General features: G+C 31.7%; 1 protein-coding gene across 9 annotated transcripts in view; it reads left to right on the forward strand.

Annotated features, from left to right (window-relative positions):
- Positions 1–16,066, forward strand: part of LOC107451281 (adenosylhomocysteinase-like 1) — a 249,994-nt gene that overhangs the window by 214,199 nt on the left and 19,729 nt on the right. For 8 of the 9 annotated variants that reach the window (XM_087151579.1, XM_087151578.1, XM_087151586.1 and 5 more), the window contains 3 exons: positions 9,683–9,829; positions 14,612–14,718; positions 14,876–14,947. In XM_087151579.1, coding sequence (XP_087007705.1) covers positions 9,683–9,829; positions 14,612–14,718; positions 14,876–14,947 — 326 coding nt within the window. Of the gene's footprint in view, positions 1–5,318; positions 5,440–9,682; positions 9,830–14,611; positions 14,719–14,875; positions 14,948–16,066 lie in introns of all 9 variants that reach the window. The other variant, XM_087151585.1, reaches the window with a different exon arrangement.

Raw genomic sequence — 16,066 nt, forward strand, 5'->3', positions numbered from 1 at the left:
GAAATTTCTTTTACTTCTGACAAATGTTGGAACTCAATGTGCACCACACCCACTTTTTTCTTTCTTTATATATACATTATCATGTTAAAAAAAAAAGGAATATTTCCAAATTTTCCCGGAATTCTATTAAGCTCAGGGCGTATTTTTTTTTTTCCTAAGCGGCTCTCGTGTTTGTACGGTAGTTACCACCCTTGGAGATTTCTATTTTTTTTCTTCCTATTTTAATTCTCTTTCTACTCGCACAAATTGAAACCTCCACCAATCTGTTTCCTTTGTTCCACGTTTGAAGTTGTTGCCAGGCAACGCATAAATTTATCGCAATTCTTCGAGTCTGTTATCGCCCCTCTCTGAAAGAATGAAGAAATATTATTTTTGAAGTATCTTTGGCGTCTTGCCTGAACTATCTGCTAAGGCTTTCATTCGATTACGTGGGATCAAATAACTGTTGTCTGGCTGCTTTGATTTCACTTTCTCTTGATATCGAAATAGTGATAGTGTGGCTTGGTCCCTCGTGTTTTGGGGTTTCTTTATTTATTCAGTTCCCTTAATCAAAAGAAAGACGATAGAAAATCCGGAAGAATATGGAATGATATATCATTTACAGTTGTGAATAGAATATATATTAAAAAACAATACAAACTTCTTCTATTCTGAATTAAATATGTATGTTCAAATATTTAGTACAAAAGATATAGTATTTGTTTAACAATATAATATATAGTTTTATTCAATCGTAAATGTAACAATAAATGATACGCAGAGATTGGGACGAACATAATCACTTTTTAAACCACTTTTATTAGTTTTCGGTGTTGGATTATGAAATTATTACTTAGTATTCCATTTAACTCCACTCTTTCATATTTAAATTCTGAATTATAGATTCCATTGCAAAATATTTTGTTGGTGTTTTTTCTTTATCCTCATAATTATTTAGGGAAACATCCCCCCCCCCTTGAAATGTAAAAATTTACTGTGACTTCTTCAATTGATGTCCCGCAGTGGACTTATCGTTAAGACACGGTTTCCAGCAGATCACCGAAATCAAGCATCACTGGCTGCGGTCAGTGTGCGGGTGGGTGACCACTTGGATCAGTCTGCGTAGGACCGAGGGTATGCGGTATTGGTACTCGTTAAACTGTTCTACCGTAAAGCGCTCGACTTCGCGTGCAGGTCGTTGGGCTACCGAAGTGGGAGTGCCATCCCCTCTGCAGAGGATCAAAATTGAGATGGCATGTCTTCGGATGCGTCTTCAGGGGTGTTTCCCAGACCGTCGCCAATAGCCCATTGTGCTGCTCTAGTGCTACGTAAATGAACCACAACCTTCAATAAATATTCCATGATCCCGATTTAACCATTTCTTCCTTTTGTCTTCTACCGTTTCTTTTACCAGACGCAGGCGTTTAAAACATAATATCGCTATCCACCACATGAACCGTAATCGCAGTACAGCCGCATCCTCCTCTTGTGTCAGTAAATCCAATCCAAATTATTTTTGAGGATTTTAGTTTTTTTTTAATTTCAAATGTCCATAATAAACTCAATATTTTTTCATACCGAACTCCCCATTCACCATTTATTCTACCATAAAAGCTTTTTAAAGAACTTTTGATAAAATGTATTTTATTGCAAAAAAAGCAAAATTTGCCTTGTTCATTTGATTTTCGCAAATAGATAAGCTAATCAGTTTATTTGTACTACTTTCTTGTTTGTATTCCAAGTTAATCCTCCATATTCTTGAGCAAATGCATCTTGTTTTACAGTCATGCAAAAGATAATACTATTTTCTATGATTCTTTTGTTAAACTGTATTAATGAAGTTATAACACAATGAATCGAGGACCGGTATAATTAATCCTTCAACAACAGTTCGAATTACTTAAGCCTACGTCCACACGCTTTAAATTAAAAACAACTGTATAAATTAATAGAATAATTAGAGAAACGAAATATTTGTTTTACACTTCTTGAATATTAAACAGCCGCCGTTTAATTAATTAGGAACTCCATAAGATAGAAAGATAGTTTAACTGAGGGTATAGTTTTATTCTAACACAAAACTTCATTTCTCTAACTATTATCTTTCACCGGAAGGGTGTTTTAATTATCCTCTTCTCCAAAAATATCTCATTGTATCGAATCGTTAAATCCAGTTATAAAACTATTCAAGGATAATGCTGTTTGTTGCAATATTTTCATTTTTCGCTTCGTTCTTTAAATAAACGTAAATGAGTTGTTTAAAATTGTTTTTGAATTTGTTGTTTGAAATGGTTTTGTTTAATACTTTGTTGATCTCTTATTCGGTGTTATTGTATAAAATTACTTGGTACCATTTTTTTTAAAAAAGTCGTTTTTACTATATTTGATATCATTAATACTTACTGCTTACTTAGGCGATTTCACTTTTTGTCAGTAATATTTATTCGTTAGGTTTTGATAACGTTTTTATTTTGTATCCAATGTTTGGAACATTTGATGAATATTAATATTCGACGTTTGAATTCATGAAAAATATAATTTTACTAGCGACCTAAGCCCCTAGTTCTCTATCACCAAGCCAAATGATTTCGTTTCAATAATTGTTGTCTTTTCGCTTAATACGATCCTTTCCTCGAAAGTTGAAATTACTCACTTAAAATATATGTACTAAAAAGAATTCTGTTATGCTTTCTTTTGCTCACTGGTGTCCCAACTTCAAAAATTTCCCTTTCGTCCGGGTCACCAATGTGGGGACTCATAAATCGACCATGTCAACCTTCATCTATCAAAAGGTACCTCATGATAGAATCAAGTTAACATGTCTTATGTACTAGTGATTTAGTATTTAATATTTATAGTGGTAGTTACACCACATGATTCGATTGAGATCTATTAGTGAGTATAAATAATTTTGCTTAGTAATCGTTTTTTCTTTAAATAACATATAAAATTTAAGGTATAGTGTTATAACAAATTTGGTGCGTTTACAGCCTTCCTTTAATATTTTCGCTTACCAAACAAACGGATATAATAAATACAATTTGTGCATCGCATGGTGCTTATCGTTAAGTTCTTACTCATGAACGAATCTCTTTGAATGTAATTTATAATAGTATATTAATGTGATTTGCACCAAATAATAATTGATTGTAAAACGGTTAATAAGTTTAGACAACAATTTAAAAAAGTTCATCTTAAAATGCAGCGTAGTAAGGTAATGTCATAGAAATTACATTATGAATAAAGAAAGAACTCCTTTAAATCAAACGAAAACAATCAAGAGCTAGAACGTAGTAATAAGTACAGAATGAGAAAAATAGATATTACAGGTAAACAACTTTGAATTAGTGATACCTTTATGACTTGTTATCAGTTTTATCCTGATGAATAACCAAACGAAATATGGAAGTTAACGCAGGAAAACTAGATCGACCCATAAAAAGGCACCAACAACTATGTAAAACTGCCTGTTATACCATCAAGTTTTTTTGTTTTATAGAGACATGGGAAGCGGGGAAAAAATTTTGTCAATAAAATTTCCAAAAAAGCAGTCTTAAATATATTCGTTATTCACTGGTACGAAATAGTATTACGTACTTGAAGTGTTGCTAACACCGATTAGTCCATGATAATTTTAATCCTTTAGCTGAAAAGATGTCATTTGTTTTTAGACTAGTTCAGATGTGAGATGGATTTAAATAGGAGGTTGATTTCGGTGATTGCATCTGGCGGCACATGTTATCGTATCGCATCTAATTTTGTTTACATCGAAGTCACCATCACTACCAAGCCTTCCTGCGAATGAAGGCCTGATACGTCAGTATCTGGTCCTCAGTTTATTTTTATTCTATTTTAAATTCCAATTACATCGTAAGTAATTCTTACAAAATAATAATCAGAAGTCGCATAGAAATTTAAAATGGAATCGAACATTTAAGTTGTAATTAAAGATATGAAATATCATTGTAATTAATGAGATGAAATAACTGTAAGTTACTTACTCTTACGCAATTGATATCTCATTCTATGGCCAGTTTTACGTGCATATATAGTGGCATGATTGAGTTGGCATTTTGGCAAATGAGTCAATTCGTGATTGCTCAAATCAGTTCAAAAACTGTGAAAAGAAGCATTTTTTTCTTCTTAAATTACAGGAGTACGAGGAATCATTTGACCATTACCTTCATAAATGATACTTTTTCAAGCTAGGTTTTGGGACATAGCGAAGGAGTTTGTCCGGTCTTTAGGCTAAAAAAATTCGAACATCCCTGGTTTATATTATTATTATAGAATCTATTCAAGCATCTAGGATTTTCACAAAAAAATATTGTCAACTATGCAATGTCTTACAAACAAAACCTAATTGAGTGAAGTGTTTCATCAGGCTAAGCAAAATGCTTCTTAATGAATGCCATTCTGAGCAAACTCGTATCTCTACGCATGAATAGACCCTGAAATTTAAATTTCAAATTCTAGATTTTTCTGTGGATAATCGTTTTTGGTTATCTTTATCAAATGCTCCGTTCTTCATTACTATGATTGAAAGTTATTCACAAGAGCTTCATGAACTCATCAATTAATTTTTACTATTTGTGCGTTATTATGATATACAAAAGAAATACACTCTCAAAAGAAATCATTTTTCAATTAATTATCGTTTCATCGTATTATTTTATATATAAATCATATTATACAACAAAATATTTTAAAATCATATTTACTCTCTCAAAATCGTTAGTGTTAAGGTCTTCCGTTGCAATCTAAATTCGTATATAAACCATATCATACAGCAAAATATTTTTAAAATCAGATTTACTCTCTCAAAATCGTTAGTGTTAAGGTCTTCCTTTGCAATCTAAATTCGTATATAAACCATATCATACAGCAAAATATTTTTAAAGTCATATTTACTCTCTCAAAATCGTTAGTGTTAAGGTCTTAGGAATCTAAATTCGTATATAAATCATATTATAAAGCAAAATATTTTTAAAATCATATTTACGCCCTCAAAATAGTTAGTGTTAAGGTCTTTCTTTGCAATCTAAATTCGTATATAAACCATATCATACAGCAAAATATTTTTAAAATCATATTTACTCTCTCAAAATCGTTAGTGTTAAGGTCTTTCTTTGCAATCTAAATTCGTATATAAACCATATTATACAGCAAAATATTTCAAAATCAAATTTACGCCCTCAAAATCGTGAGGTCTTTCTTTGCAATCTAAATTCGTAAACACTTCGATGTCGTCCTCCGTTTTCAGCTCGTTTAAAGGTATTAAAATAAAGGGTGTTGCGGGAGGAAGTGTGTTTTATGAAAGTGTTTGTGCCAACGTCTAGGTGCTGATGAACAATATGCCGGCGTTCAAGGACAGGACGCGCCGGCGCATGAGCCTCCCAATAGGTCCTTACCTCAATTTGGACAATCGCCGAGCATCCACGGCATCCACTGGTTCAGACTGTAAGTTCCCATTGCATGACACATAATCATTAATGTATATTGCCTTATACTGTGCCATATCGTGCATGACCTAATTTATGATTATGTATAGCTATGCATATAGAAATCATATGCTTTTCATAATGGTTTTTGGAGGAATAAAGTTTCAAAGAAAGATTATTAGCTTTGTTTTTCTGCTTTTTTTTTTTTTTTTTTATTTGTTAATTATATTGTTATGAAAATTATTCCAATGATAAAATGGTAGTAATTTTACTTATTTTCATTCATTTTAAGTGCATATTTCATTTAAATAAAAATCAAACCCGTGCTTTGGGTTTTAAGGGGGTGGCGGAAAACATATAAGCTGTATTTTCATATTTCTTGCTGCGAAATATACGCAGGAATTTTAAAAAGAAAGTGTTACAAATGATAACTACAAATTATAATTTTGCCAACTAATTCCAACCAACTAATAAATATACAACATTATAAAACGTAATTGCAGTTGTAACGAATTGTATTGTAATAATATTAAAATGTAATAAACTTTAATGAACTTATCAGTAAGGAACGATTTTTTGCGGTCCTAATTTTAGTGGCCCTGGTGATAATTTTTATGTGTAATTATTATAATTTCCATTTCAATTATTTGAACCGTAGTGGCTCAGGTGATGGAGCGTTGCCTCCCAATGAGGTGTACCGGGCTCGAATCCCAGAGAAGGTTGGTCGATACGAATTCCGCACCTGGCTTGCACCGACCGCAGTGCTGACGGAAAAAATCAGGCTAACCGTGGGAGGTTTTCGTGGTCTTCCTCTCCATGTAACGCAAAAAAGCGGGTTAATTTCATCGAAGAATGTCCTCCACGAAGGCAAATGTCTCCTAATACTTCATCCAGGAGTTCCCTTGTCTTCTGGATTGTGTTCAAAATTACAAGGCTACAGCGTTGAACATTAGTAGTCGTGAAACCAAAATTGGATCGGCTGTTCAATAACGGTTATAAAATAAAATTTTAATATTTATTTGAGCCATGGTGACTCAGGGGATGGAGCGTCCGCCTTTCAATGAGGTGAACCGGGTTGGAATCCCATCAATAACTGGTCGATACGAATTCCAAACCGACCACAGTGCTGACATAAAATATCTTCAGTGATAGACGGATCATGTGTTAAAGTCCCTTTGGCGTCAGGCTAGCCCTGGGAGGGTTTCGTGGTTTTCCTCTTCATTCAGCACAGCGAAAATGTGGGTTAGTTTCATCAAAAAGTCTTCCATGAAAGCAAAATTTCTCCTAATACTTGATCCTGGACTTTCCTTGTCTTCTGGATTGGGTTCAAAATTACAAGGCTACGGTGTTGAACATTGATAGTTATAAACTCAACACTGAATCGGCTGTTCAACGACGGTTCTAGGAAAAAAATTCATATTTATAGGATGAAGTAAAATATCCTCAGTGGTAGACGAATCATGGGTTTGAGTCCCCTTGCCGTCAGGCTAACCGTGGTAGGTTTTCCCTGTTTTCCTGTCCATGTAACGCAAATGCGGATAGTTTCATCCAATAGACATCCACGAAACAAATTTCTCCCTATACTTGATCCTGGAGTTTCTTTTTCTTCTGGATTGGGCTCAAAATTACAAGGCTGCTGAGTTGAGTATTGATAGCCGTAAACTCACGGCCTTTCAACAATGGTTATAAAATAAAATAAAATTTCAATATTTGAGCCGCCGTGGTTCGGGGGACAGAGCGCTCCCCTTCCAAAGAGTTGTCCCGGGTTCGACTTCCAGCAATGGATGGTCGATACCTTGGACAAAGAATACCTGAGAATACCTGTTCATTGTTCGCCAAGGTCGATACGAATTCCGCACCCGACTCGTACTGACCACAGTGCTGACGTAAAATATCTTCAGTGGTAGACGTATGATGAGTTAGTCTCCTCGCCGTCAGGCTAACCGTGAGAGGTTTTCGTGGTTTGCCTCTCCATGCGGGTTAGTTACATCTAAGAGTCTTCCATGTCGGCAAATTTATCCCCATACTTGTTTCGGAAGTTTCTTTGTCTACTGGATTGGGTTCAAAATTTCAATACTGCGGAGTTGAACAATGATAGTCATAAACTCAGTACTGTGGCGGCTGTTCAACGGTTTTAAAATATTATAAAATTTTACTATTTATTTTTTCAATACTCTTAATGGGTTTAAAAAAAGCACTTCTCTAAATCTGCCTAGAAATTTCACTAACTCAATATTTTTTTAAACTGAAAATCGTTTTATTAAAACTTATTACACCAAAAAAATTCCAATGACTGTTTACATTTATTTTATAGAAGAATATGAAAGAATTGTCTAAATTAAACGAATTGTTTTTACTGCCGTAATTTGTTTTTATTGTTAAAAAACATGACTTTCACTTTAATGTTTCGAAATGGCTCTAAGAATTCAAAATAATTCTGTAAAACCGAAGTTGGTTCTGCTTATTTCTGGTTAAACGATATATTCTTTATTATCTACGTTACAGCGAAGTTATTGTTGACTTATCAGCGACTGTTTTAAAAAGGTAATATTAGTTATATAGATGATTGAAACTATTTATTCATTATTAATATTAAAAAAAGTAATATCAAGGAAAAAAGTGATATCTGTAAGCTAATCTAAAAATAAAAAATAAAAACTTTTTATTTTTTAAATAATTTTTTAAACTTTAAAAATAATTGAAATTGTATTGCTTGTTAAATTCACTTTTCATAATAATTACATCATATTATTCAGTTGCAGTGTCTAATTTTGATTTTATTAGTCTGTTAGTAGGTGCTTTTTTTAATCCTTCTTTCATAACATATGTTTTCTTTTGCGGTACTATTTTTTTTGAAACTCATCAAATAGTTATGTGATCAAGTGTGCATGTATGTGTAAAGTAGGCAACGCTGTTTACCTTCGTTTTGCGTGCAACAATAGCGATAATGTTAACCAAAAAATTTTCGTTCCTGCGACTAAGTTTAAATCCTATTTAATATAAAGGAGATTTTTATACAATTTATTGTTTTTGATCCTGCGTAATGTAATGAGAATTTATTTTTTGTTTTCATTTGTATTTCCACCTTCAAAAAATAGCTGGAATTGATATAAAAGGACTAATTCTTGAATTATTCTTTACTGTAGTTGCAAAACCCGTTTAAAAAAAAAGATAGACCATAACGAACCTCTATTGAGATGATTCTACGAACCAATTAAAGGTTATAATAGAATCGTATCTAAAATTAGCTTTATAGCAACTGATCTCGCAAATCCAATACTGGGAGCCAAGTTTCAACATTTTAAATTAAACATTTCATCGCACTCCTTTTCCTAGAAAATTTTTCAAATGTTGATGGGATTTCTAAGTATATTTGCTTTTTGGTTCCACGTATTTTAAACTCGAGCGTTCGTAAAGCCTTTAAATTACCGAAAATATTGAATTTATTTTGCAGTCTTGGTGGAAGCAGTTGGAGACCATCTTCATACTTCCAATTTCGATAGACTATTTTTGTAAAGTTATTGTGAGAAGAGCATTTTTGAGCTGCAATAAGAATAATAATCTGACCCTTTTAATTGTTTCTATGCAATTTTTTTTATTTATTTTATTATTATTTTTACTTTTTATGTGGCTGGGAGGCGCAGTTGGTTTGTCGTCGGCCTTCTGAGCCCAAGTCTGCGGGTTCGATCCCCGGCCCAGACACCGGATTTTCGGGATGCAGAAAATCCTCAGCGGCCGCGTCGTATGATTATGCGGCATGTGAAAGATCCCTAGAGTGCCTTATTGGCTCTTGGGATTTCCGGCAAAATTAAATTCCTAGTGCTTTTTAGCATCCAAATAGAGTTTCGGTGCTGCCATCTAGTGTGGCAGAAACTAGACGTCCAAATTAACATGGCCAACGGTATCTTACCCATTGTGGTGGTCCTGAAAGAGTAGATACCAATTCTGGAGAACGCACTAGGTCTGCTCATCGGGAAGACTGATTGTGCAGCTCATAGGAAATAAAATTAAAAATACTTAGGGAAAAAAATTCTTTTGGTATCTATATAAATTTCATTATGTGCTTTTAATATTTTCATAGGTATCTCTGAAGTCTATTTCTATTCACTTTAAATATTCTAAGAACATATTCCTTTTGTAGTTTGAGAGGGGGGGGGAAACTGCGATTTTTAAATGATTAATTTTTTTTATTGTAATTTACTTTTCATGTTTAGCAGCTTCCACGTTGAATTAAACTGTTTTCTTATTTTGTGTCTTTTCAGCATCTTATTGCGACACTAGCTCTGATGAAGAGGGTAAAATGCCCCGAGACAAGCACCAAGTCAACTCGGCTGGTGCCTCAGATTTCTGTGTCAAGAATATCAAGCAGAGTGCTTTTGGACGACGTGAGATAGAGATTGCTGAACAGGGTAAATTGTCTTCTGTGTTGCTAACACTAATAATTTATTATTCAATTAGCTTAGAAACCTTTATTCATTTCTGTTTAAGAGAAAGAGGTCTTTCTTTTTTGGAGGGAAATTCCTCTTTCAAAGAAAATTTTATATGCATCTCATGAAATTGAAACTATTTATGTTAACCAAAGAAGATTGGTTCCACGTTTTTTTTTTTATTATTATTATTATTTCTCAATTTAATGAATTGTGTATTAATTATTGCAAAGAAATAAATAAAATTACCGCTTTCCTAAAACGATAATTTCATTTAAAAATGCGTGAAATATTTTTTTTTTTCCAATGCCCACCTGTGTTAACATCCGTCAATTCAGGCATTTACAGGGCGATTTTGTTGGCCTCTATCTCAGGGCACTATATTAGGTGGGCCAACGTCGCTCCCACAGTGAGGACCAATAGTACAGAGAAGGAAAGAACATCCATGCCTTGCCCGGGATTCGAACCCAGAACCTTTCTGATGCAAGGACAGTTCCCTGCCCCCTACACAGGCCGGTCGGCAAAATGCGTGAAATATAAAATCAATGCTAACTGCTTATCTACTGGGTTGCAGTTATTGTGTTTACTAAAGATAATTTTATTAGGAAATATAAGCCAAATGGGCGTTTGTTAATATAAAAAAATAAAAGGAAGAATTACAAGTTAACTTTTATTCGATTTATCCATTTGATTCTAGATCGCACGAGAATAACGTATATTAACAACAGAATCAAATTAATTAACAACCAGGTGAAATTTCTTACTAATTAATGCACTGGTTAATAAATATCACGTCAGCTTGTAAGAAAATTATCATTTCAAGATGCTTGTGTTTTAAATTTTGCTAGAAATTGTCTCATTTCAATATATATTCAGTACTTTGATTCTTTTGTTAATAACAAAATAGCTGGCATTATGTTAATTTATTTAATTCTAATAATATTTTAAACCGTTTGATTCGTAGTTTTATAATTTTTAAAGTGATTCAATTTATTTCTAACATTTAAGTTATTGATTGTCTAAATGTAGTTAGCTGACTTTTTTTTTTTTTTGCTTTTTGCGCAAAATAAATACTATTATATATTAATTTAAGCGTACAGAAACGTTGATATTTTTCCGGTAAAGATCTTATTTTCACTTGAACCAGCGCCTATATGGAAATGAAATAATTTTTAGTGATTCATTATTGTTTCTAATATTTAAGTTATTGATTGTCTGATTGTAGTTACCTGATTATTATTTTTATAAATTTTTTTTTTGCGAAAAATAAATACCATTATATATTAATTTAAGCGTATAGAAACGTTGCTATTTTTCCGGTAAAGATCTTTTTTTTTCACTTGAACCAGTGCCTATATGGCAATGTGTAAATTAATGTAGTTACCTATGTAATTTGAGAAATGGAATAATTTTTTTTGGCATTTTAACGCATTACCCTTGTTGGTCTGCACATTAACTAGCAGGGATCAGTCTAGACATTTAGTAAAAGGTCCGTTTTTGTAAAATTTTGAAAAAATCATTCGTAATTTGTGAATATAAAATAAACGTTAACTCACATTCTTTCAATCAGGGTTCGCTTTTGTGAATTTGTGCAAATAGGGTCCGTTATTGCAAAATAATCTTTTTCAAAGAGTTTTTAAATTGTAAAGACATACAAGATTATGCTCAACACTGTAAAATTATAATTAAAAAAGTTAAATTTTAAAAAATAAACAGCAGTTGCATTTACTAAATTAGCGATGCAACATACAAATATTTGGTATTTAGCCCATACTGCTGAACGCAGAATATTCATTTCGGACGAATAAAGGAAGAAGCGTCTGCCGAGGACAAAATTTAGTTCGTTTACATCTGTCTTTCTCCCCCCCCCCTCCTTCCAAAGAAGAGTTTATTGATTAACAAAGCAATAATAAAGATAAACAAATTTGTGAAGGGTCCGATTAAAAGATAAAATATTTTGTGAATGGTCCGTTTTTATGAAAAGATATTTTGTGAAAGGTCTAAAATTTCTTTGAAATAGACCCCTGACTAGATAATCTGTAGAAATATAGATTTTAAAATGCATACTCTTAAATGTGTTTCTCATAAAATAAAATAACACTTCTTAGTTTTCATATATATCGACTCCATTTCGTTTCCAAATCAATCTTGGAAACACGTCAGATTCTGCTCCATGATCGTCGGTATTGCAAATGCATTCGTGAAAACGAATATTTGAGATAGGGAAGTTTCGGGGATGCGAGAAATTAGCTGAGGCAGCACGACGTGAAATTTGCAACTCGAGGATAAATCAACCGTTTCGGAAATTTTGCGTATTCGTCAGGGAAATGAAATTGATTTCACTTTACTCATGAGATTCTGGCTAAAAAGAGCTATAACATTTCACTCATAATTTGTTTTTTTTCTTCCGTCTTGTCGATTGTATTTTCTAAATTCGCTTGTGTCGTTTGATCACGTGACAGACCAGCGCTATATTTCAAAATCTGAAATAAACTTTAATAGAATTGGGTATAATATAGCCTACGTCACAGGTTGTGTTGTTCCTACTAAATTTAACCCATGAACGGCATTTTCTGCGAGCCTAACTTCAAGCCACAAATAAACAAACGAAGTGTTCGATCGTTTAAATAGGTGCTCGCCAGATTTTATTGCATTATAAAGAAAAGTTATTGAAACTAAATACAACTAAATAAACAACAACAACTAAAACAAATAACAACAACTACTAATAACAATAACTAAATAAACAACAACTAAATTCCATTCGTTTAGCATTGCGTCATATGTTGTTCCTACTAAATCGAAGTAGTTGTGTTTTTTTTCATATTATACCCAATTGCAAAGCTAACGCCGTGGTGCCCTTCATTGAATTTTTGTTTCTGTATTTTAAAACATGCAGTGTTCTCTAAACACCGCCCTTATAATTTAATTTTTTAATCTCAGTCGGAAATTAATTGATATTCTCTAAATTGGGGGATCAAGGCGAATTTTTCATAACGAAACTCTATAATTTAAAGGGGGGGGGACAAATATGTGAAGACTGAATGCTCCTGCTGAATTTAGATTTAATCCAGTCGACCTTGAATTTTTAATTTATTTCCGACTATAGTGCTCACCTTCTTGAATTATTCTTCGCCACTCTGCTCATTTGAGATATGATATAATCCAGTCGAAACTGACCTTGATATTTTTTAACTTACTTGTGGTTATGGTATCCACCTATTTGAATCCTAAACTACTGAATCATATTATTTTTCCAAAAAAATAATTAAATAAATGAATAAAAATAAAAACCCGGACGTATGGAACAAGCCCACCCTGGGCTGTCGAACCATTGATGATGATGATGGTAATTAAAGATAATAAGTGCGTCAGTTTTCTTAAGCAATATTAGCTAAATTACCCATTAAGATTATTTTAATTGTATTTTTTAAAAATAAATAACAAAATTTGAGAAATCTATCTTGTCACTTAAAAGACAGTTATTTAAACCACTAAAAAACACATTACATTATTTTTTTTAAAATAGATTTTTGTCTTGTTTAGTTTTTAAATATTTTTAAAAGTTTATTTTTCTCTCTTTTTCACTACTTTACTTATATGCATCGCTGGTTTATTCATACTTTATCATTTATTTAGTTACAATATAAATATGCCTACAATAAGAAATTTAATTTGTGTGTTTTATTCTCTATGTTTATTATGTTTTATTTTAGTGAATACTGGCTGCACTGTATCATTATATAGTCTAGTTCCTCATGAAATTATAATTCATTGATATAAATTAATCTGTCACAATTTTAAATCTTGTGTTTTGAAGAAAGTAATTAATTGATACAATTTATACATTGTCATTTTAAATGCACTTCATTGGTATTTTTTCACCTTAGAATAATATTTTTATATCAAATTATCTATCTTATCTAAAAGTATTAAAATAGTATCACTACTTAAAAATAAAGTCGAATAGATGCAACTACAAATCAATATTTTTTCTTTAAATGGTTATGTCTCTGTTAGCCAAAGTTCATTGTGGAGACATAATGATTTTATGCAATAATTTTCCGAAACTTCTACGATTGGGTATTTGCAACTCGAAAAAAAGTGAAATGATATTGTCTAACCATGTCATTTAAATCTGATATAATTAGATACCTCTAAGCTGTAAGTGACGTTACACTTATGTGCCAAACCTCATTGGCTGTTGAATCGACAAATGCTACGTTTTACCTATGACGACGTACGTCACTTGCAGGTATCCAATTAGCGATGCTCGATTGTCGAATGGCTTTGTCTATATTCAATTAAGAACAATTTTCAAAATAGCCATTAAAAATGGAACATTTTATATTTAAATATTTTAAAGTGAAGTAGCGCCTGCTCTGCATTTAAATTATTGTAACTCTGAATTTTTATTTTAATTTCAAACCTTATATACTCCAGATTTGAGTTTGACTTTGATTTTAAAAAAATTACGATGATTGGAAGAGAATTAATTTTGTAAAATAATAAATAAAACCCCTTTTTATTGTTAGTTTATAAATGTAGATTTAACTTAGTTCAGCCGTTTTTGATGAATTTTATTGATTACCAATAGAAGCTTTATATATGTAAATAGTTGAATTAAATAGGACTTACTGAATGCTGTTAAGCGTTACAAAACTATGCATTTTTTTCATTTCTTAAAAAAAAATTTTAACGTTTTTGTTTTCAAAAATGATTGTTAGTGACAAAAATGTATTAATGGACTTGTGTATGTTTCAGAGATGCCTGGTATCATGTCTTTGAGGCAAAGAGCTAACACTGAGGGAGACAGACCACTAAAAGGAGCCAAAATCACATGCTGCACACACATCAATGCTCAAACAGCTGTGAGTAAATCACTTCTAACTTTTTATTGAAAGGTTTGCTACTACTTGCATTGCTTTCATTGCAATATTTTGGGCATTAACAATATTTTTTTTTAATTCTGTGTACTATTTTGTTGAAGTAAATGATTGAACTAAAATTATGCTTTTGCCATTGTAGGTCCTTATTGAAACTTTGATTGCTTTAGGAGCCAGTGTTCGATGGGCAGCTTGCAATATTTATTCAACTCAGGTGTGAAATACTTTAGTATTTCTGTAGTCTCTAATACTTACCAGATATTTTTTTTTTTAAAAATTACATTTAAAAAGTTTAAAATTAAATTAAATAAGTGAAAAAACTTAATATTTAAAGCAGACATTTTTTTTTATTACTGATTCATTTAAATTTTTTTGTCTAAAAAAAAAGTTTCTTTTTTCCTTAATTTTCAGCATCTTTATTTCTTTGTTACTTTTCGCCATTTCTTTTTGTGTAGCTTGGAGCAATATAATGATGAGCCTTTATTCCATTTTATTCAGGAGAACAATTATGAAGATACCATCTACTTAGGCAATTTATTTCTACATATAGTGCTTCTATCTAATTGAAATTCTAAGAATTTGTAAAGTGTTGTTTACCAAGAATACAGGAGAAACAGTTTAATATAAAAATTTCAACTTTGGAAAAAGTGACTCTTTGCTCCAAGTTCGTTGATAATCAGTTTGTTATAATAAATAGCAACTGAAAATTTTAAACACTATTGATTACTTTAAGGACATGCAGAATTTCTTATTATTGATTACAATGCCAGTAAATTTTTTAATTTTATACTATTTTTATAATAATATTTTTCTTTTTGGAATCTAAGGTATCATTGTAAAATTGTGTCCTGTAATAACTTAAAAAATTTTTGTTTGCTTTATTGTTTGTTTCGAGAAAAATGTACTTAACTTTGATTATTTTTTACATAACAATTTTAAAGTGTCAACAATTAAAAATTTGTTTAAAACTTTGATAGATAAATTAATACAGGGTTCACAGTTGGTCCTGATATTCCTGATAAAAATATTTTGCCCTGAGTATTAGTTTTTTTGTCCTGATGTTCCTGATTTCGGTGTGTGTTCAAGACTTGCCATTTTCTAAGAATACAAATGAGGATTTTTAAAAATTTGATTCGAAAGATTTGAATTTTTGATCGAAGATCTTTTTGTTTTAATTAATAATGCTAGTAGAAATCGGAAAAATGTGATAGTTATAATTTAAGGACCATCTACTAATTATATTATAGTGGAAACTGTTAAAACTTTCTGTAATTACTTCTAGTAATTAGGAACGTTTGCTTTTATTAAACATGAGTAGGGTAAATAATATATT

This window comes from Parasteatoda tepidariorum, chromosome 9 (assembly GCF_982258835.1).
Source record: "Parasteatoda tepidariorum strain Cologne lab strain chromosome 9, Ptep-v5.0, whole genome shotgun sequence".
Taxonomy (NCBI): Eukaryota; Metazoa; Arthropoda; class Arachnida; order Araneae; family Theridiidae; genus Parasteatoda; species Parasteatoda tepidariorum.